We start from the raw sequence: 22,205 nt of genomic DNA, 5'->3' as shown, positions 1-22,205 counted from the left end.
TCAAGACATCGTAACCAGGATTACAAATATTTCCAACTCATGAAAAAGTTGAAGAACAATAAAGATGTCATCATTCGCAATAGCGACAAAGGCGGAAACATTGTTCTATGGGTATACGATGATTACATGAAGGAGGCAATGAGCCAATTGAATGACAGACAATGCTACAAAAGAACTGATATCAAAACTGTGAAAGCCATGTATACCACATATTATAAGAAATTATCAAATTGGTACCACAAAAATTTAATCAAGAGGATGAACAAAAATTCATCCGGAATGATAATCCTATAATTCCAACTATTTACTTCATCCCGAAGGTACATAAGAACAAAAATAGTGCACCTGGCAGACAATCCTCAGCTCCAGAAACAGTATTCTTGAAAAAACTTCTATCTATATGGACTATTTCTTACAAGAGTATGTGAAATCCCTTCCATCATACGTAAGAGACACGAGTGACTTTATCAATAAAGTCAGGGATTTCGAATGGCAAACAGACTATCTATTGATAGCTTTGTACGTATCATCTTTGTACACGAGTGTACTACATGCTGACGGATTGGAGGCCATTGAGTACTATTTAAAGAATAGAGATCCAATTTATAACGAACATAGTACTATGCTTATACAAATGATCAAATTTTGCCTGCACAACAACATTTTTATGTTCAATCACTTGTTATATTGTCAAATTCAGGGAGTAGCCATGGGGGCAAGCTTCTCCCCAAGTTATGCTTGTCTTCATATGGGCAAATGGAAGAGGGAGGTCCTCACGACACAATTTGCTGAGATAATGTCAAGGAACGTAAAACTCTGGCTCAGGTTTATTGACGACTTGTTTGTGGTTTGGCATGGCACCAAAGAGCAGGCGGAGGAATTTGTGGGCCAAATTAATGTTAACAACTTAAATCTGAGATTCACAGCCGAAATAAATGACAAGGAGGTCAATTTTTTGGACACCCAAATCTTTATAACTAATAACAAACTTGAAACTAGGTTATATAGGAAAGAAAACGGCAGGAAACTCAGTATTGCATGCCTCAAGTGCTCATCCCCGCCATCTTATCAACAGTATACCATTCGGCGAAATGTTAAGAATCAAAAGAGTGTGCAGCATACCATTAGAGCTCCAAACGGCGCAGAGACAGAGCAAGGCAAGATTTTTAGAAAGAGGTTACAAACAATCCGTTATAGATCAGGCCATTTCCAAAACAGAAAAATTGGATAGGATTGACTTACTAACTAAAAGTACACTTGAGGCAGGAACAGTTGAGACCAACGAGTTCCGCCTTATCATGGTCTATAGTAATCAACATAAGGCAATCCAAAATATTATCCAAACAAGCTGGCCAATTCTATTAAATGATCCAGTGTTAGGACCCCTGCTACCGCAGAGGGCGTCCATCACCTACAGCAAGGCACCGTCCATGAGGGACTGCCTAGTAACCTCAGACCCTGAAATTTTTAAAAACCCGGCCTGGTACAAAGCCCTGGCTGGTTTTAAAAGATGTATAAGTTGTAAGGCATGCACCCATGGTGTCAACACAAGTATTCTCTATCCCATTCAGCAAAGAATAACGAAAATCTTAACATGTAAGACAGAGTATGTAGTGTACATCTTAAGCTGCCCATGCAATTTAGTTTATGTGGGAAGCACAAAACTGCAAGCCCATGTACGAATCCTCCAACATATGAGGGCCATCACGAATATGGATAGTACGTATCCGGTGGCCCGACACTTCAAAGACAACCACAGTGCAAACAATAAAGGGCTGAAATACTATTTAGTTGATGCAATCTTGCCCAGTAGACGTGGAGGAGGTGATAGAGAGAACAAACTTCGGAAATTGGAAACAATATATTTTATTGTTTGATTCCAAACATCCACATGGGCTTAACACCACAGAAGATTTACACACATGCCTTGATTAACAACATAATAATCCAATTAGGTCCCTACAGTCAAATATATTAAATATAGAATCCCTTATGTGACATATAAATTTAGAGGAGAAGAAGTTGTCACAATACATTATACACCCTGGTTCTAAATGAGAAATTTTAAACATAACTTTGGTTTTTATGTATTTATTAACTGTTTAGGAAATATGTGAATGAATATTTATATATGTGTTTATATTTATATTGATATTCTTTGATAGGATGTTATTTTGGTGTAAATATATGAATTGAGCAATTTTATGAATGCTTGCAAGGGTGGGTTTTCTATATAGATCAACAAAATGATATCAGAACATATGGGACTATGGATAATAGATTTAGATGAGATATTTAATAAATTGTGCGATCCATTGAGTGACTATGAACCAGGAAAGTCAAATATAACTGTAATGGCTACATAGATTGGTGAACATGCCATAATCTAAGGAAACTGATGATATATTATGTGCAAGTAAACAAAAACTATCAAGACAAGTACATATTATTTACCAACAAGTTGGAAACGCGCGCTAAGAAAAGTTGAAAAATGACCAAAAATATTTTAAGCACTTTATTCACATTAAGCACTTTAAATATGATTTGGCAAGAATGGGAACTGTTTTCCACATACATGATATTTTGGTATTTTACCGATATTAACCCCTTCCGTGCTTCGAACGTCCAACGGTCGTCGCGTGCACTACCTCGCTGGTGCTGCGCACGACCGTTGGACGTCCGAATCACGTTAGCGCGATCGAACGTCCGCACTGGGGCGGAATGTTCGACGCGCTTAACGGGTTAAGAAAGTTTAGAAATGCCATGAATTTATGGTATTCTATATGTATCCAAACAAACACTGATTTTATTTAAAAGTCTAGTTGATGCATGCATTGGCAATTTGTATTTTACATGTATAGATAATATAGCATGATGCCAATATGAGTTTTGTATTTAACAGTGATAAGGAAAACGGCAGTATTTTCTCTATGTCCACTGCTGTATCACGTAGTATTTCACAAATGAGCACTGTCACTTTAAATTGCCTCTCACGAGAACAATTCTTGTCGAGTGAACAAGCCACGCGAGTGGTGAAACGCGTCTGACGGTTTTTGGGACGATAAATTAAATCTGCACTAAATCTGGGTCCGTGTCTTGTCTACGGCGGGCGGTGGCGAAAGGAGAAACGCTCGCCTCCGCAGCCTTGAAGCGTGATAGATAGATAGATATATATATATATATATATATATATATATATATATATATCTATATCATTGCTTTTTCATTGTACCGATGTGATTAATTATTATTGATTTCTTTTGGATGCCATGGGCAAAGCTTTTCTACTGCCTCCTCACCCATTCTCTGAGAACATGTATGTTTCCTCTGTGAAGGAGAAGAGTAATGCACAAGGAATGCTGAACCTTTGTAGGGTGCATAGGCTTCCTTATGATAACAGAAAACGATTAGTCAATCTTTATAGCTGTTCCTTCTGTAGAAAATGTAGAAAAAACAATGTTGGCAAGCATTTTGCACATACTAGGTGTAGGTGTATCGTGGCTTCTTTTGCCAAAGTAAACCTAATCTATATCTCTGCTCTTAAGGTGTAAACTAGCAAGCACACACAATGTTTTAAAAACTTGTAGCAGCATTATATTGGCTAGCTCAAACATTTACTGCTTCCAGCTATACAGCCTGTTCAGTAGAATGTATCCAAATAGTACAGACAGTGGAACAGCCTTAAATATTTTACAAAATATAATTTAGAACATTAAATTATTTTGATGCAGTGCTTATATAGTTAAAAGGGACGGAGTCCTCCATATGCAACTTTAGTCCATTTGTCAGTATCTTGGCTAGTATCTATCGATAAACCATGCTGTTTAAATCATAAATATTTGTATTAATTATATGATTTGCTCAGTGATCATTTTGTGTGATTCTGATAATTTCAAATTCAGATTTATGTAGAAGCAACTCCACATACATAAACGTATTACCCTTCAGTTGAAGTTCTGGATTCTGGTCATAAGAAAATAACACATTTTAAATGTGGGATTTTTGTTGAGCACCTGTTTGATATTTTAAAAATGGTTTATTTCTCCCCCCATACTTCTCTTCATTTCTTTCAAAGGCATTTTAAAAATTATTTTTGTTTAACTGTCTAATAACCAACTTTGCATTTCTTTTTATTTTAGAATCTCAATTACCCAGAGCAGAAAGTTGTAACTGTTGGGCAGTTTAAAATTGGTTTGATTCATGGGCATCAAGTTATTCCTTGGGGCGATATGGCCAGCCTGGCATTATTACAAAGACAGCTGGACGTGGACATTCTTATTTCAGGGCATACGCAGAAATTTGAAGCATTTGAGCATGAAAATAAGTTCTACATCAACCCAGGATCAGCGACAGGTGCCTATAATGCTTTGGAGAGGTGAGTTGCTAATGTGTTGTTTGTATTAAAATGTTGTGGAAATGCTCAACATGTCCTTTTACATCACCAACATGCAGTGCTTGAAATGGAAAAATAGAAGTGCAGGTACTCTGTAGCAGAGTACCTGTTTGTTTCTGAGAAGTGGCAGTACTCCGTACCGGCCAATTTAAAGCACTGCCAACATGACCAAACCTGGCTTTAGACTAAACTTTAACTGTCTGTTGATGAAGTTATGTCATAAAAAAAATCAACAAAGTATCCCCATTACATACAGCTCTTTAGAACGAGGCTCAAATGTGATTGCAAGTGCCTCTCCAATGTTTGTACTAAGTGTGTGTAGAAGATCTTTTATAGCCATGGTGAGTATTTGGCACAGGAGTGCTCTGACACCTTGGCTGTCCAAAGCGTGTAGAAACTTGCTTTTCCTTCCTTTAGTAGCAATCCCGAGACCGAACTCATACAGAAAATGTCACGATAAATATTAGGAGAATCCAGGTGTATTTTTATTGTTTTTACCCTACCTACATCAATTTGTCTCCAAGTGAATATGAATCCCTAGAAATTTTGATGTTTCAGAAACTGAGAAAATATGCCCAGTTTTGAGCTTGTCCAAGAAGAGAAAGTTATGCATCTTAGGGTAAATTGGGTCTGATGGATTATTCCACTTTAAAATATCCCTGCCTCAAAGCAGAAGGCCCTGAACCGTTCACAGCACTGGGAAGGGGTACTGCCTGACTATGCCTCGTGACCAGTAACTGCTAAGTACGACCAGGCAGTGCAGGAACGATGAGTATAAGCTCTGGACCTTGCCTTGAGCCTTTTGTGTGGGGTCTTGAGGAAGGGGTATTGGACAAGACTGATGGGCATCCACTGCAAACATAACCTGAAAAAGTCTGTGATTTCAGGTCTTGAACACAGCCACCAATGACTCATTTTTAAGTCTTTAGTCACACTCCCTGATCCACAAGCATTATAACTTAATCAAACTTTGTATACCACTGTTCGTTGCACCCTTTCCTTTTTTAGGTCTCGCTGGTGTTAGCAGCGCGAAGCGCTGCATCCAGCGAAAGACCTTATGTTGTGCACTTGCCAAATACTCATCATTCTTTAGCTCACTTTGCCACCTCAGTTCAGATATAAAGCCCGCCTATCTTTGAAAAGCGCGTAAAACAGTCTTGCCCTCACAATATTTATGTGGGGCAGTACAACATTACTCCCGACCTAAACAGTTTTCATAAATTAAGTGATGCAGTGTCCAGATGCAGGCCACATCACTAAAGTGGAAAGTCAGAATCCACGTTCACTGGCCTTAGGAGAAATGTAAAGATACTTTTACAATAATTTTATGTTATTAGTTAAGTTTGTTTGCCTTCATCATTATTCATGTGTTCCTTGCTGGCTTCTTGCGTATTGATTTGCAGCGTAGAGGCTCGATCAAACTTGGCTTAGTGCAAAATTTAAAGTTGCAGCAAGAAGAAATTGAAAGCAATATCTGCAAGGCTTTGAAAGTTATATTTCTTACTATAGTGAAAACGTTGTGTCCCTGTGTCTGCTGCTCATCTACTTAGAAGGTGATTTTTTTTCTTGACTGAATTATTATCCAAGAAATAAACCTGCTTTTCATTGCCATTTTCAACAGCCTCAGGAAAAATATAGACCTTAATTCCTTTCCGAAATTTTAGCAGATTGTACTTCCCAAGCACAGTGGTAGACACGTTCTGATGTTAAGCAGCATGAAAGAAGAAACATCCTGCACATTTCGCTACAGGACTCCCATGAAACAAATGAGCAACCAGCTGGTTGTTTTATCTCCGCGCAGTTTTTGCTTGGTATATTTGGTGTAAGTGAATACATTTGAATAGCTCACTGAACTAACTCGACTGTCTCGAGTTGTTTATGGAGAGGTTACTTGGACTGTCATTGCTGAGGCCCAATAAGGGGGAACCCGAACAGAGAAGAGCCTTTGGCTCTTGAACATTGAGGCTGTAGGATGTATAGGATATAGGATTGAGGATGCAAAGACCAGAACAGTGTGTTGCATGGTGTTGTAACATGTACATCTTGTCACAATTCCTGATTGGCTACAGGCAACCAGTGAAGGTCTGTGTGGGCAGCTGTAACATGGCCATGTTTCTTTTGCCCTCAAGTTCTGTGCTATCTGGAGACAGTGCATTGGCATTACTGGAATCCCAGCATATATTATGCAGAAATGTTTAAAGTATGACTGTACTTCTCTTTTCTTTAGAAAGACAAGGGAGCATATATTTTCCAAGTTAGATCCCAAAAAATGCAATCGTCTGTACTGACAATTTATTTATTTGGTCACAGTAGTTTATTAGTTTTTCAGCATGGTAACACAGATACATCAGCATCATTTGGTTTGATCTTGCACCCAGACCTGTAGGTCTGTCAAGTCTGTACTTACCATTGATGACCTGAGAATCGTGTCTGTGGTTCTTAACACTGAAATGAGTAGTGGTGTGGTTTTCAAAAGACAGGGTTAATCTCGTATGTTAACATTAAGGACCCTATTGCTCTTCAGCTCCGACAGAATGATTTAAGTAGGAGCAGCTACTTTCCATCCTAGACAGGGTGCTATCAAGTCTGTAAGTCAACCTGGATAATCTTTTTAGTAGAAGACATCTCGCTACATATATATAGATGTCTTGACTAGTCTGAGACGGCTTGGTGTTTGAAAAGAGGCATCATGTACTTTGAACATATAGGCTATATAAGAAGTGCAGCACACAAGTCAGTAGAATATATATATATATATATATATATATATATATATATATATATATATATATATATATATATATATATATATATGTGTGTTTTTCTCCCATAGAACAAAGAGGCAGCCAACTTTGCCTTGAAACAATTAAGTAATTGTGATACCAGATATTTACATTGTGCACAAGTCCCAGCTCTTGTCTGCCTCTTGTCCTTTCTCATTTTCTTTTCCTTTGTATAGGCATCATTATGTTAAAGTGTGCGCAAGTCCATGTCAAATGAACAGGTTTCTCTTCAACAGGATTTGAGCTAAATTCCTTGTGCCGGGTGCACCCCCTCCACATCCTTCTATGAGAGGAACCCAGAGTCATGAATATGTGTCGCTCCAGATGTAGGCAATAGGCCCATCCTCTCTTCCATCCCTGTAATGTACATGCCTTTGTATCTTTATAAGCTTTAGCAATATTTAGCAATCACCAATCCAAGACACGTGTTCTTTATCTTTAAAAAAAAAAATGTTTATACCTATTGCCATCTGTATCTGCTAATGTGTAGCTACCCTGGGATTTCTAGGGAGATTACTGTGTAGGACCTCCGCCCAGGCATGCAAGCACCCCCACCTAGAAGGCCCCAAGTACAGCGTAGCTCCAGAGCGTATGTAAAAAAGTCTCCCTCATTGGCGGTGTACCACAGGAATAGCTGTGACAGGATTGCCCCATTTTCTGCAGGTTTAACCTAGTTAGATGTACACGATGAAGATATTTTAGTTGAATAGCACAATATTGACAGCCTGTGGCAGCCACCTTTGGATATGCCAGAGCCTCACGCCAATCTTCTTCAGTGAGTGCACATAGATCCCCGACCCATGTCTCCTGTAAGTGGTCAAATGACACCTCAGGGTACACCTCTAAAACACCACCTGGTAAGCGTGCTCTTTTAGAAATAAATTTAACATAACCTAACAAATGTATCCAGTGACTTGAGAGAGATTTTATGCTTTGTGTGATTAATCAGTAACACCTTGGCCTCTAGTGGGCTTTTGGGCTTAGGGCATGTCTAATCCGCAAATATCGATACAACTGAATGCGGTTGAGGTCAAACTCTCTCTGTAATTCCAAGAAGGATTTCATAGCAGCCGTAAGAGTGATATCACATAGTTTAGCAATTCCAATAAGGTCACTTCATCTAAAACCCGGCAGGTTGATCATCTGCTCAAGCCAGATGCCTGCCCACTGGAGGGTTCTACCTTGTCAAGCTTCTGGACCAACCAAGGCCCCAAGTGTGTTGCCTCAAATCTTAAGCACCACTTGCATGGCCGGAGGAGCTCCAGCAGAATCGTACACCCATACAGAAAATGGGAGAGATGAGAACTGCAACACCCACCCCTCAGATGTGTAGTACTGGTCTCCAAACCGTCGTTCAAGACCACAAGGTGTGAAGTCCTGTAATAAGGTCTCATATCCGTTGTTGCCAAACCCCCATCAAACAAAGATTTTTTTAAAAAAGTTATTGTTTTTTTTTCTTTACGCGGTTTACCAAACAGTAAAACAGATATACCGCGCATGTCTTCGTATACATCACATGTGTTCTGTGCAATATTATATCTGCACGCAGTATGTTACTCAACCATCATCATTATCATTCCAAGAGAGGTCAGCCAACATTAGTTCTGTGCATTAAATTCTCCTTCCAGGATGTACAGCATATTCATCAGAATAGTCCTAATAAATCAGTACCCAAATACCCAGACCTACTCCCTACTAACACATCCACCCCCCCCCCCCCCCCCCCCACATGCCACCCTCGGCTCCAGCTCTAACTATGGAATGTGCATATCTATTAAGCGTCTCCAGGTAATTTGAGTTTCTATGTCCAATGTCTGATTCCACTACTTCAACTATTACCCATGGGGGTCAATCCGCACATTATTGTGTGATCCCAGTTACTATGAAGTGTTTGGAACATCTGTAGCAGCATCCAGGGTTATGTTTCTAAATGCTTCCACCATGGCATCCCAATCTATGGAGATTGGATTTTTTCTTAGGCCACGGGCCTCCTCCCTACGCAGCGCTGCGCTTTCAGCTCCCGCCCATCGAAGCATTTCAGTATGCCACCCACCTAGGGTGGGGGCTCTGGCTGACTTCCAGCGCATGGTGGTGGATCTTTTTGCCACTGTAAGCGCTAGGTCCAATAAACGAAGTTGAACCTTTAGTGTCTTCGTCCGTTTGCGAACCCCTAATATGCATTCTACAGCCGTGTTTCCCATGGGCAGCCATGTGTAACCTCCCTTCAAAACTCACCTAGGCAAGTGCAGGACCACACCATATGGAGGAGGTCCCTTTTTGGTATTTTGCAAAGGGGGCAGCAGTGTGCAGTCTGCGGGTACATCCTATGCAGCCTTTGCGGCGTCAAGTAAGCTCTATGTATAAGCATGCATTGAATAAACTTGAATTTAGCATTGTGTGGTATTTTCCAGGGGTATTCCAATATGTCTTCCCATTCCCTGTCCTTGAGGTCCCGTACCACTTCCACCTCCTATTGTGCCCGCGTGACATCCAGCGGAATTTGGGCATGTGTCCGGATACTGAAATATAACCATTTAATAAGATGGCTACCACGCCCCATGTAATACAGGAATTTAACAAATTAATTTGTCTGGGGTTCCTCCCACTTTGGGGCCCATTGTCTTTTAATATATTGCAGTAGGGCGGCGTGTGTCATGTAGAGTATGGGAGGAGCTCCCGTGGCTTGTATGAAAGTGTTGTGGTCCACAAGTGTCCCATTCCCAAAAAAAACCACCAATGATTTCCACCCCCACATCCGTCTAGGGTTTAAGTATTCTCTGCGTTAGCGTGCCAGCTGCCAACGGTATTCCTACCAATGGGATGTTGACTTCAAATCTGCTGCCTTCGGAGGTATACCATAGCCCCTTTCCCTAACATTGCAGTGCTGTCCTGAGAAGTCCCGGTAGTACCTGGCGCGGTCTACCGTGGGGCAATAGTAAAGCATGGAGCATTCCCTGCTCGACATGCCTAAGATTGTAATCCATTTCCTGTAAGTTCTGTCCGCTGTCCAATAGGACAGCCACTGTACTTGACAGGCATAATAATAAGCTCTGATCTGAAGACTGGCGCCCCCAGCCCGCCTTCTTGTGTATTGCGTTGCAGTTTCTTAAGACTTATTCGGCTTCGACCAGTTCCCTATATTAAGTCTCCCAGAATGGTGTCCAAGGTATTAAAAATAGCTGCGGGTATTAACAATGGCAGGCTTGTGAAATAGTACAAAAGACGGGGACGGACCACCATCTTGGATAAAGCCACACGTCCCATAGCCGATATTGGCAGCATAGTCCAGAAAGTCACCTGCGAGCGAATGCCCCGAATAGCCTTACCCAGGTTGCCCTCCAACATGTCTGTCTGCGATCGATACACATTGATGCCCAGGTATTTGAAGGTCTGTGGGGCCACTGGCAGCTGGAGTGCTCCGAACGTAATATAATCGGGTTGTGGTTGATCATGAAAGAAAAAGGCATTAGATTTCGATTCATTGATGGATAAGCCTGAGATCAGTTCGAACTCCGCAAAAATACGGGGAAGCGAGCCCAGTCCTTCCAACAGGTCCGTCACATATAAGATAAGATCATCGGCATATGCTGATACCAGATGCAATAGGGTGCCGGTAGGGATACCACACCCTGCGGCCTCTCGCCGTATACGAAGTGCCAATGGCTCCAGGGCTAAAACAAATAATATCGGGGACAGGGGGCAACCTTGTTGTGTACCCCTGTGGATACCACATTCCCTGGAGATAACTTCCCCGTTCGGATTCGTGCAGTGGGTGCCGCATACAATAGCTTTACCCATTTTACGTATTCGGGGGGAAGAGCAAAGCGGGCAATGTCCCTAAACATTTATTCCCATGACAACGTATCAAATGCTTGTCTCCTATCCAGGGATATGCAGCCAACGTTTGGATACTGTGCAAGATCAGTCGACATGATCTGGTGTAGTTTACGTAGAATTAATGAAGTGCTCCTAGCTGGTATAAACCCACATTGATCCATATGGATCAACTTGTGAAGGTATGGCTGAATTCTGTTGGCCAATACTTTGCTTATTATTTTGTATTCCGTACATAGCAAGAACAAGGGGCGATAGCCGGACATGTCTTCCGGATCCTTACCTGGCTTAGGCAATGACACCACCAGCGCCTGTGCGGTGGTGCAATGGAGGCGCACCATCTTGAGCGATTTCTTATATAACTCCTCCAAACGCGGTATTAATATCTCAGAGTATGTTGCAAAGAATTCCACCAGCAGCCCATCCGGGCCAGCGGTTTAGTTGCGTGCGAGTCAACCTATGGCTACTTTTATCTCTGCCCCAGTAATAGGTCCCTCCAAATCCTTCTGCATGCCTGTCGGGGGTTGTGGGTACAGTAGGTCTGCGAGAAAGTAGTCAATGGAAGACTCCCCCAGAAAGTGTGGTGCCCTGTACAGTTCTTCATAGTAGTCACTGAAGGCATCACTAATTTCACACAGTGTGGTTGCAGTAGCTCCCCCAGGTAGCGTAATGCGGCTAATAACAGTAGTGGCAGGGTCATTTCTAATCAGTTTGGCTAAGAGGGTATCTGACTTATCGGCCTCCGAATGATGTCTTTGCGTGTAGGACCTATAATCTTTCAGCCTCAGCGTCAGGAGCTGTTGTGCATGTTAGATGCGTGTCTCTTGTAGGGATGCATATTTTGTAGGGTCTCGTGTTGCCTCCTGCTCTAGTCGGGACATATCTGTCTCAGTGTCTTGCAGTTTTCTATGTACCTCCTGTCTAGCTCCCACCGTAGCGCTAATGCTGTGGCCCTAATGACTGCCTTCATAGTATCACACTCAACCAGTATTGAGGAGAGCCACCATTTTAAAAAAGCCTATCTGCCCCAAAAAACATAAAGGAAGAGAAGCTGAGAACTTGAATTCTTTCATTAATTTATCGAGTTGTGGCTGCTGGTTCACGTCCAGTGCCCTTTGCCAGTCTGCACTCACATATATACCCAGTTATCAAAACCCGTTCGGCGACAATGCGCCTGGTTTTACCTAGGGCGCTTTGGGGGTGTGGGAGGGGAGGCAGCTACCACTGGTATATTGACTATTTAATTTGTTTTTTAAGTATTTTTATAGTTGTATTTTTTATTTTAATAACCTAGTCCTGCATCAACAGTGCACGGTCACAGATTCTCAATTGGCGGAAACTATTATTGTTAGATCATTGAACATATCCCATCTTACCCAAACAGACAATGAACGGCATCTCAATGTTCACAGTTGAGTAATGTCACATAAGTGAATCATATACTGGGTTACTGAGACCAGGCAGTCACATAAGTGAATCATATACTGGGTTACTGAGACCAGGCACCCCAGATTGTTGAGTATTTTTGGCACAGCCTCTCCATTTGTATATCTCCTTTGCAGCATTGCAAAAACTTCATACCTCTACCATCTTCATTCCCCGAGGAGTTGGCATACCGGTCCCACTCAGGCTGACAAATGCGAAAAGAACAATTGAAGGACAGAACAGTGGATTTAGGCTCAGATCTCTGTACTGGGGTGAATGTTTGACATTGTTCAACACTCTATCCATCTATTGTTCTTTTTGCATTTGTCACCTCAAGTGGGACGGGTATGCCCAGACATGGGTCCCATGCTCTCCATGCCACTGGATCCAAGCTAGCCTGGCTGATGAGGGGTGAACCCCCCTGAAACTGCTTGTTTTCCAGTCCAGGGAGAATTTGGCCTAGCAGTTCAGGTTGAACTGTTCTCATGGGTAACAGGGTCAAGCCTGATTTGCATATGGCTGGGTTTAAACTGGAATGGGTTCGGGAGCAAAAAAGATGGATTTAGGCCCAGATCTCGGTACTGGGGGGAATGTTTGACATTGTTCAACATTCTTTCCATCAGTTGTTCTTTTTGCATGGTGGCTAACTGGAGCATAAAGCCTGACTGATCAGTGTGAACCAAAGAGCCTACCACTTCCAACAGCTATTTCGTCAGGACCTTGGCCCAGAGCTTCACTTATACATTGAGAAGAGATACAGGTTGGTCGGAATCGCATCAAGATGAGTGCTGATCTGGCTGTAGGATAACATCTGCCAGCCACAGGTTTAGCGGTAGTAGTCCAGCTTCCAAGGCTTCTTGGTCACATTTATGTTCCGTTTTCCATGAGGCCGTATAAAAATTCCACTAGAAACCCATTTGGTTTTACCGAGCCAGACCGAACCAGAAATTGAGCCAGACCCTCTCCCAGTTCCTCTACCAATACTTCAACCTCAAACAAAGGTGTCTATTCAGCATTCACACTGCAGGAAGGGAGGTTGTCTGTGAATAAGATCAAATCATCATGTTCAGGAATATTGGAATTGGAGTACAGGTTTGCGTAATATAACGCTAATCTATGAGCAATGCGGAGATCCCCACAGACTTTTTACATCCTGCATGAGTTCAGCTAAGGCAGTTCAGTGTTTTGCTAGCCTTTTCCCCTCGATGATAAACGCAGCTCTGTGTAGCGAGCCACATAGTTTGTGCCTCATGCAGCAGAACCTGTTGAAAAACTGATTATGCGTGTATTGAGTCACAGAGGAGAGATGGGTTGTGACGTGAGGTACCACCACTCTAGTTTCAGAATACGCGTTTCTAATTCTCTGACCGCCTGTTGCGATCCTCACTGTTGGCCAGTACGATAAATGATGTCTCCAACCACTACCGCTGACACCCATACTAGTCATAAACTGCATTTTCATTTGGTGAGTGATCTGAAAGACCCTGAAACAGGAAGCGAACACCCCACCCCACCCCCAACACACCCTTGAGTGCTCCTCTTCTATTAAGAGGAAGTAATCCAGCCGTTAGAACGCTTTATGGCCTCTGACAAAAAAAATTAAGGTGCTCTCAGTGGGGTGACTGAATCGCCAAGCATTAAGCAGGCCTATAGCCTCTAAAAATTTGGCTAGATGCGTCGGACTATTGCTCCGCACAGCTGCTATTGTAGACCGATGCAGTACCTCCTCTTCTATTCTATTAAGATCTCCCCTCCAGTACCCGGGGCCCTATGTGGAGTTACAGCAACATGTCCATGAGAAGCTGGGGGGGTAGTGGGAGGGGTGGAATGAGTGCATACACACAGAGACCGCAGCTGTCCTTGAAAGATTCCGGTCTCTGCCACATAAAGACACTATCGTACCATGTTTATGAAGGAGGCCTGCTCCATTAGAAGAATGGCTACCCCCTTCACAGTACCTTGTGAACCAGAGTCGTAAAATTTGTGTGATCCCCATTTGTGCCATGAAGGAACATCTGTTGCTGACTAAGTGGGTTTGTTGAAGAAAATGGATGTCTGGTCTCAGGGGGCAAGCAGCCTTTAGTACCACCCATCTTTTGAGCCATTGGCATTCCAGGTGATATACCTAAAATGACTTTTGCACCATGAGTTATAATGTGCCTCCATTCAAAGAGAGATGTATGTCTCTACTTGGATCCTCTGGATTATAACGACATGGACACTGCTACACATGTGGGTGCTTTCTTCTGTGTACTGCTGGCCTGACTATAAATGCTGATTTTAACCTACCTACCGTTTCCCCTCCCAGTCCAAAAACTAGAAAGACATGTTGTGGTGTAAACTGAGGACTAGGCCTGGGCGGTAAATTCCGTTCCGCTCAGGGAATTTGGGTAATTTTGCGTGTTTGCGGAACTCTGCGTGCTCGCGGAGATTTTTTACCGTTTCGTGGAGTACGCAAATTCCGCCCACTCCTACTGAGGATCATTGCAAATAGGGAAAATGCATAGAACTAGCCTTCTTGTGTAGCACAACACCTCAAAACCCATTCCTACCTCAACCCACAAAATGAAAAAACTGGACCTAAGAAAGGTCCACTAGACAGAACCCCTCCACCCGAAAAGGAATGAGTGGCATATTTATCATAAAGTGAACACCCTTGCATCTCCTAAGTCTGTGAATCAGCAAGTTTAGTGTTTGCTAGATTTCCCCCCTGAGATTTTGGCGATAGTCTCTCAAGACCGTCTTAGCAGGCCATATCCTTCACAGGATCTTCACAGTTGTACCTCTAGCGTGTATTCAGGGAACACCATGATTTAGGAAGAACTGTACATCAAGTTATCCAGTTAGTGATATTCTCTGAGGAGTGCGTCTGTCAACAAAATTGAATATGCAAGCAATGAATAGTGTGGGTGGAGACCTGAGAACTAAGGATGCATGGGCTGTTTTCCTCCAGGAAGAATGCAGAGATGTTGCTTGCTGGAACCAAGGTTTTCCGCCAGTTTGTGATGAAGGGGTGGAACCCTCTGGAATCCCAACAATATGGAGACTTTTTTTGGCCTGCTCGCCCCTCCCCATCCTCTTCATGAGCCACTAGTTGAAGGACGGTCCTCTGCAGAGCCCTGGTTTTGGTTTGGCAATAGTGCTTCGAGTCCTCCACGTCGGAGTTCATGCGCTCTGCCTCGCCTTTTTTTTTTTTTTATTACTTTTTTTCCCCATTTTTGCGAAAGAACAAAAAAGAGTGGCCATAATGGCGCAGTCCGCAACGATATGAACTAATAATCATGTACAATAGGTTGGTCACGGAACAGAGTTATGTGCAATATTACAAAGAAAGAGGCATGGTATGGCATTGTCAAGGTTACAACATCATGCAGAAATGTCTAAGAGCATGAGAATGCGCAATACAGTGGGGATAATGAGAGACGCCAATCAACAGAAATAACAGGCCGTCATGATGGAAACACATTCGCTCCGGCAGAATATACAAAAACAATACAAAACTCCAGCTCCACCAACACACAAAGATTTAACCAACACCTGTGGGCACAAGTCTGCTAGATAGTGGAGATTCCTGCCCCACTCGTCGTCCCGCTATACATGTACGATATGGCCCCCAAATATCTGTGGGACGGGAAGTGCTGGGGACCAGGGTGGAATAATCCTCACTGTTTACATAGCAAGAAGCGAGACTTTGGAGCCATGCCTGTGAGGTGGGAACCCTCCTACTGCCCCATAACAATGCTATTTCAGCTAAATATTCCCCCTGTTCCTGCAGGCTGCCATCCAGTCTGGAGGTGTGCAGTGTTTTATAGTAGCTTAGGAATTGATCACGGATGTCAGTGGAGGTGAATAGCAAGGTATCCTGCGGTCCAGCAATTGTGGTGATATATGCATAGTCGCGTGGGGGGCGTAAGGTATGTGCCAAAAACCTCCCAGGCCGTTCACCCTCGCCAGAGTATTGTTTAGTAAGGAAAAGCATTTCACGTTCTGCCGCTTCTCTAAAGTCAAGCAGTAGCGATAGGCGTTTTGCCTCCCACCCAGCAGAGGACGATGCAATCAAATCACGATCCAATGCGGCAATCTCACCCTCCACCCGATCTAAAGTCGAGCGAAGGTACCCCAGCACCCCGGCGTGCTTGGAGATACACACCCCTCTGATGTAAGCTTTAAACCCCTCCCAAAGGACGGACCAGGAATCCACCGACCCAGTATTGAGCTCAAAATAATCCTCGATTGCATTTCTCAACTCCTCGTGAAACTTGGTCCAACAACGCGCTCCCGGGGAAACGCCATTTCTGCTCATAGCTGCCGGGTCTAGGAATGTACAGCCGGAGAACGACAGGAGAGTGATCGGACAGGGTACGGGGAAGGGTAAGAACATTGTTCAGCCATCCGGCCACACCTAGAGAAACCAACCAATAGTCCATTCTGGTCCATGTACCATGATACCCCGAATAATGTGTGAAGTCTGGGAGGGGGAGTGGAAACGTCTTTCGACATCAATTAAGGAAAAATGCGTGCATATGTCTCCAAGGGATTGCCGGGTACGGGGTTTGGTATCTGGCGAAAAAGAGGTGCTATCCTTGGTCGGATCCAAAAGCAAATTAAAATCCCCATCCAAAAATTTAAAGCCCAGGGTCAAACGACAAAAGTTTGATCTGGAGGTCATCAAAAAAAGGATGGGGAGTCAGTATTAGGGTTGTAAACTCCTACAAGCGAAACCTTGTGTCCTATCAGTGACCCTGAAATTATTAATATGCATCCCTCAGGATCCTCAATGGTTTTATGTAACGCAAATGGGATACGTTTATGTATTAAAATTGCCACACCTCTAACGTAGCGACTACAGTTAGAGAAGTAGCTATGAGATCCCCAATTCAACGCCAGAGGGGTGTGATCCTTTCCAGCAAGGTGTGTTTCCTGAAGAAATGATAGGTCTATGTGATGTCTGGAAATATAATTTCAAGCCGGTCTGCGTTTTCTGGTGTTATTCAAACCCCTGACATTCCATGACATTAAAGAAAGCCCGGAAGGTCCGGACTGCTGTCCTAGGTTACCCATAAAAAGTATATGTTCATATTAGCTGTAGGAGATGTAAACGTGTTTCGTTGCCCACTTGTGCCATAATGCATACCTACGCAAAAAGCATAAGAACTGAACATAAGAACCAACCTCCACCCAGCCTCTAAGAACCCCACGAGAGGCAATCCCAATCCAGCAATACAAAACAGTCTTATAGCAAATCAAGGATACCAATTGAAAATCCAACAGCAGCAATAAGCTGCAAGAACAAAGCAACAAAAAACATAGTGGTATGCACCTTAGGGCGTGGCAATGCCAGGCCGACCGGGCAATCAAAGGATACATAGGTAAGTTGTTAGGAGCCAATCATACAAAACAGATGAAATGTGACAAATGCAGCATCAATAATCAAAACGAATAGCAAACCCGTCAGCCAGTCCCAGGTTGGGAAAAGAGTTCAATACTGTTCTGCGAGTCATCCCGCGGAGGAGGGGACCGGGCAGGTGATGCCGGGAATCCGGAAGAGTTCTTCTTGTAGTTGTGACAGAATTCCTGAGCCTCCGTAGGAGTGTCAAAAATGTGTGATTTCCCATCAATGTCAACTCTCAGCCTTACCGGATACAACATTCCATATCTTAGCCCTAAATTCCTCAGGGCCGCCTTGACCCCCTGAAACTTCCGCCTTGCCTCTTGAACCACAATGGTAAAGTCAGGAAAGAAGGACAATTTGTTGCCCTGCCATTGGACATCTCCCATGTCGCGGTGCTGATTTCAAAGCAGTGTCTCTGTCCCTGAAGTTAAGGAGCCTTGCAATGATGGGTCTGGGAGGGAGGCCCGGGCGAGGAATGGGGCCCAAGGATCTATGAGCACGTTCAACAAGAAAGCTCTGTGTAAAGGTTTCCCTGCCAAATAAGTCCGCCAGTAGTTGCTCCACAAAGGTGTCCATCCGTCCGGTAGCTGTCGTCTCTTGAACGCCCAGTATGCGAATGTTGTTACGCCCGCTACGCGATTCCAAGTCCTCATTTTTGATAGCCACTGCCTTAAGAATCTTCTCCACTCGCTCTAATCTTTTCAGCGATGTTGAGGCACCATCTTCAATGTCCGAAACCCTCGCCTCCATGACATCCAAACGACAGTTGTGCGCTTGAATTTTGGAGCCCATGTCTGCCAGCTTCTTATGTAGGTCATCAAATCGGCTATCTAGCGCCTTGAAGCCGGCCCTTATCTCAGCCAGCATGGAGGATACAAGGGAGGCAGGATCTCCAGGGGCCACATGGCCCGAAGCCGCACCAGACATGACCGGAGGGGCGTCTGAAGCCGGAGCGGTAGATTTCTCAAATGGCAATTTGCTTTGTTTGGGGTCTTTCTTTCCCATCGCATACGGTACCGCAGAAAATGCGGAATTGGGTTGCACCGACAGCATCGCCACCACAGAGGGCCAGCGGATGGAAGAGGACTGCTAACTGTACACCTAGAGGACGCCCTTCGTCCCATTCAGGGGGTAGCAGCAGCCACAGAGCAGTGTCCAGGATAGTAACAGGGCAGAACCAGAACCTGCGGCAGGAACAAGCGCCACCGCAACACCCACGAGAGTAGGACCGGGGCCCACCCACTAGCCTGCCCCCCACCGCTAATCGAGGCCCAGGTCCGACACGCCCCCAAGGCCTTACGAGGCCAGAGGGCACCATGCCGAAGATGAGGCCCGGAGCAGGACATGGCAGAGGGGACGGCGGGGTAAGGCCTGCATTGCAAGGTGTAACAGGTGTGCAGGTGACACCAGCCGCCCACCGGGGCCCGCACTCACCGCATCTGACCCCAATCGGCTCTCGTCCAGAGACGGCCCGAGCCGCAGTGCGGTTATGCGCAGATCCGAGGACTCCTGCTGCGGGGGATTCCGGGTCCTTCAAATTAAACGCTCATGGGTGGCCCCAGACTCCCGAAGTAGACGGTGCATATTGGCAGTCCTTTTAAGGGCTCCTACATGGGCAAAAGTGGAATTTATTGTGCCTGGCCAGCAGAGCTTCAGTCAGACGCGGCCATCTTGGTCACGTCTGGGGCTACGCCCCTCATGCGCTCTGCCTCCTTGACCCGATATGTAGTTTTCCACCGATCTTGGCAAAGCAGGAAACACGAAGTTTGGCTAATTTCTCCGATTAGAAAGATCTTGAGTCTTGGATGGCTTGAAAATCGATGTATTAACTGTAGCAGGGTCTGCTGGCTTCAACCGCGGCCCTGGGCGGATACTCATCCAGGGTCTGGGTTAGCTTAGCGAATTTGTCAATCTTCGCTTTTGAGGACGAAGGCAGATGTTTTTACTTTCCCCTGGTTAGCACCAGCGGGGGGTGGGTGCAGGAGGTCGACATTCATCGCTATGGTGGTGTAGACCAGGGAGGGGACACCAAAGGCATCCAGACACCAGTCACCAAATTGTAGCCTGCTCATATGGGTACTCAGGAAGACCGTGGCTTCTATCACCAAACAGGGTCTTGGGCGCCACAAGTGGACCAATCACATAACTGTAATGAGGACTGTAACTAAAGCACACATTACTCTCACCTAGTTATAGAAGACAGACGAGATAGGACATCTGTTAGTTGACACAACTTGAAAAATATGTCCTTCTCCAAACTCCCCACTTGGATTTCTAAGGAAAGCCCAGAGTCCATCAGGGTTTCTCAGGTGCCAGCTTCCTGAGATTGCAAAAGTGTTGAGGTAATGAGAATCTGTATTTCTTTAAGCTGGGTTCAGAAAGTTGCATCCCACTAATACTGAAGGTGGGGCACCTTTTGCGTGACCTGCTGAACTTACTCTATCACCTATTAATGTCCCCAAAAGCTGCATGTCTTAGTGTTGGTAGCATGAAAATACAGAAGTGGCTCCGTGCTGCCAGTAGTAGGTGAAGTAGTATAGGTGTCAAATCTAACTCATGAATGAGGCCATGGCTATCTAACTTTGAAGTGGACGTTTTATGTTAATGGTGCATTCCTACCTAGGACGAAGGAACGTCCAAGCCAAGAGAGGACCTGGGGAATTATATGGGTTATTGTATTTTTAATCATCCTTGACAGTAGCTGCCACCTAACCAGATTTAACTGTGGTGGCCGGGAATTCAGGCAGTATCTGCCTCCATTCTACCTACTTTGCCTGGGTCGGTCTTGTTCACTAACAGCAGCTGTATTTCATGCTCCGTATCTGAAATTGTCTGCAACAGTACACTGCTGCCCACGCATAAATAGCAGACACTTGTTTGGTTTTCTTTTCTGTAAGTCTTTGTACAAATGTGGCAGTTCTCCCATAGCTTATTTTCCTTTAATTCACACAAAAATGCACATTCACTGACCCATTGCCATTGAGAGGCATTACTGTAAAAAGCATGTTTGCTGACCATAGAATGTGGAAATCTGGTTCTAATCCTAGCTTTAATATTTAACAGATGGTGTGCATATCACTTAATTGCCATGTGTCTCAAATTGTAAACCTGTGTGATATAAATATACTGTATGCCATCAAACACCATCTCATTTACATGTTGTTATTATCTCCATCTGCTAAGATAGTTACATCCCGGTACCACCACCTTATTGTACTATGTGGACAATGTCATGTTTAGGATGTTTTTGCAGCAATTAATCTTCTCTTAAGTGCTCTGAATTCCTTAAGCTTGTTTGTTGTGTCCATCTCAAATATAACTTAAATTGAGGAAAATAATATTCAGTAAAATATTTAATGGGCCATAAAGATTAACATGATCTATTTTTTTTCAGTATATTTTAGTGATCATGCTTTATTTTTTTTCTAGCAACATTATACCTTCCTTTGTTTTGATGGACATCCAAGCGTCCACAGTTGTCACCTACGTGTACCAACTTATTGGAGATGACGTGAAAGTAGAAAGAATCGAATATAAGAAGTCCTAAAGCAAACCTGTTGGTGTTCTGATGATTTGTTTTTATTTCTCATTTCATTTGCCACTGAAATCAAGAAATCTCACCTTTTTATTGTTTGTGAACAATTGTAACATTTCTGGTAGCATATTGCATTGTAAACTAACTCACTTGCTTCATTTGCAAACATAATTATATATGTTTCTGTAAACTACATAGCAGTGTTTTTATTAGTTTATGATAACTTTCCAAAAGAAGGTGTGCCACAGAGAAAAGGGCCCTATGTATAAAATATTTGTCTTGTAAATATCTTAAATATTACCTCTGTCGTTTGTAACTAACAAAATGAAATAAGTGTGCATGAACAGATGACTCTTATCTTGTTTCTGCATAAACCATTATACACTCATGCCATAATAAAATGCGTAATTTCTCACATATCGTTTTTATTTGCTTTCAAGCTACTATTCATGAATGTATGACAGAATTTAGAATGCGTTTTTCACGCATGTCTTCAGAGCTCCGTCATTTGACTGAATGCGTCTCTAGCACACATTTGTTCTGCACGCAAGTCGTTTTAACAACCTGCCTTCGGAGGGCGCTCGATATTGGAATAGTTTAATTTACTATTCTAACTCCATAACTACATCTCCCAGGGAGCTGCATGAGGCGCGAAGCTGCATCATCATCAGGAGGGCGCCAGAGGCCTTTAAATCCCGCCCGGCCCTCCTGCAGCGCGGGACGCACTCCAGAACAAGCCCTTGTCCCTACCTGCTGCCATTCATTACCGCCTTGAGGGGAACAGCTTTAAGAGGACCCCCAGCATTGCCCTGTTTTTTGCTCCGGCTCCCGTGTTTCTGCGGC

The 22,205-nt window shown here is 43.7% G+C and overlaps 1 protein-coding gene across 1 annotated transcript in view; it reads left to right on the top strand.

Moving 5' to 3' along the window:
• The window catches only part of VPS29 (VPS29 retromer complex component), a 46,735-nt gene extending 24,958 nt beyond the window's left edge, over positions 1-21,777 (top strand). Inside the window, exons 3-4 of the mRNA XM_086943018.1 lie at positions 4,140-4,375; positions 21,257-21,777. Coding sequence (XP_086799144.1) covers positions 4,140-4,375; positions 21,257-21,374 — 354 coding nt within the window. The 3' untranslated portion in view covers positions 21,375-21,777. The remainder of the gene's footprint in view (positions 1-4,139; positions 4,376-21,256) is intronic.
• The last annotated feature ends 428 nt before the right edge of the window (positions 21,778-22,205 follow it).

This window comes from Lissotriton vulgaris, chromosome 11 (genome assembly GCF_964263255.1).
Source record: "Lissotriton vulgaris chromosome 11, aLisVul1.2, whole genome shotgun sequence".
In the NCBI taxonomy this organism is placed as follows: Eukaryota; Metazoa; Chordata; class Amphibia; order Caudata; family Salamandridae; genus Lissotriton; species Lissotriton vulgaris.
The sequence above is the reverse complement of the archived record's forward strand: the minus strand, read 5'-3'. Positions and strand labels throughout refer to the sequence as shown.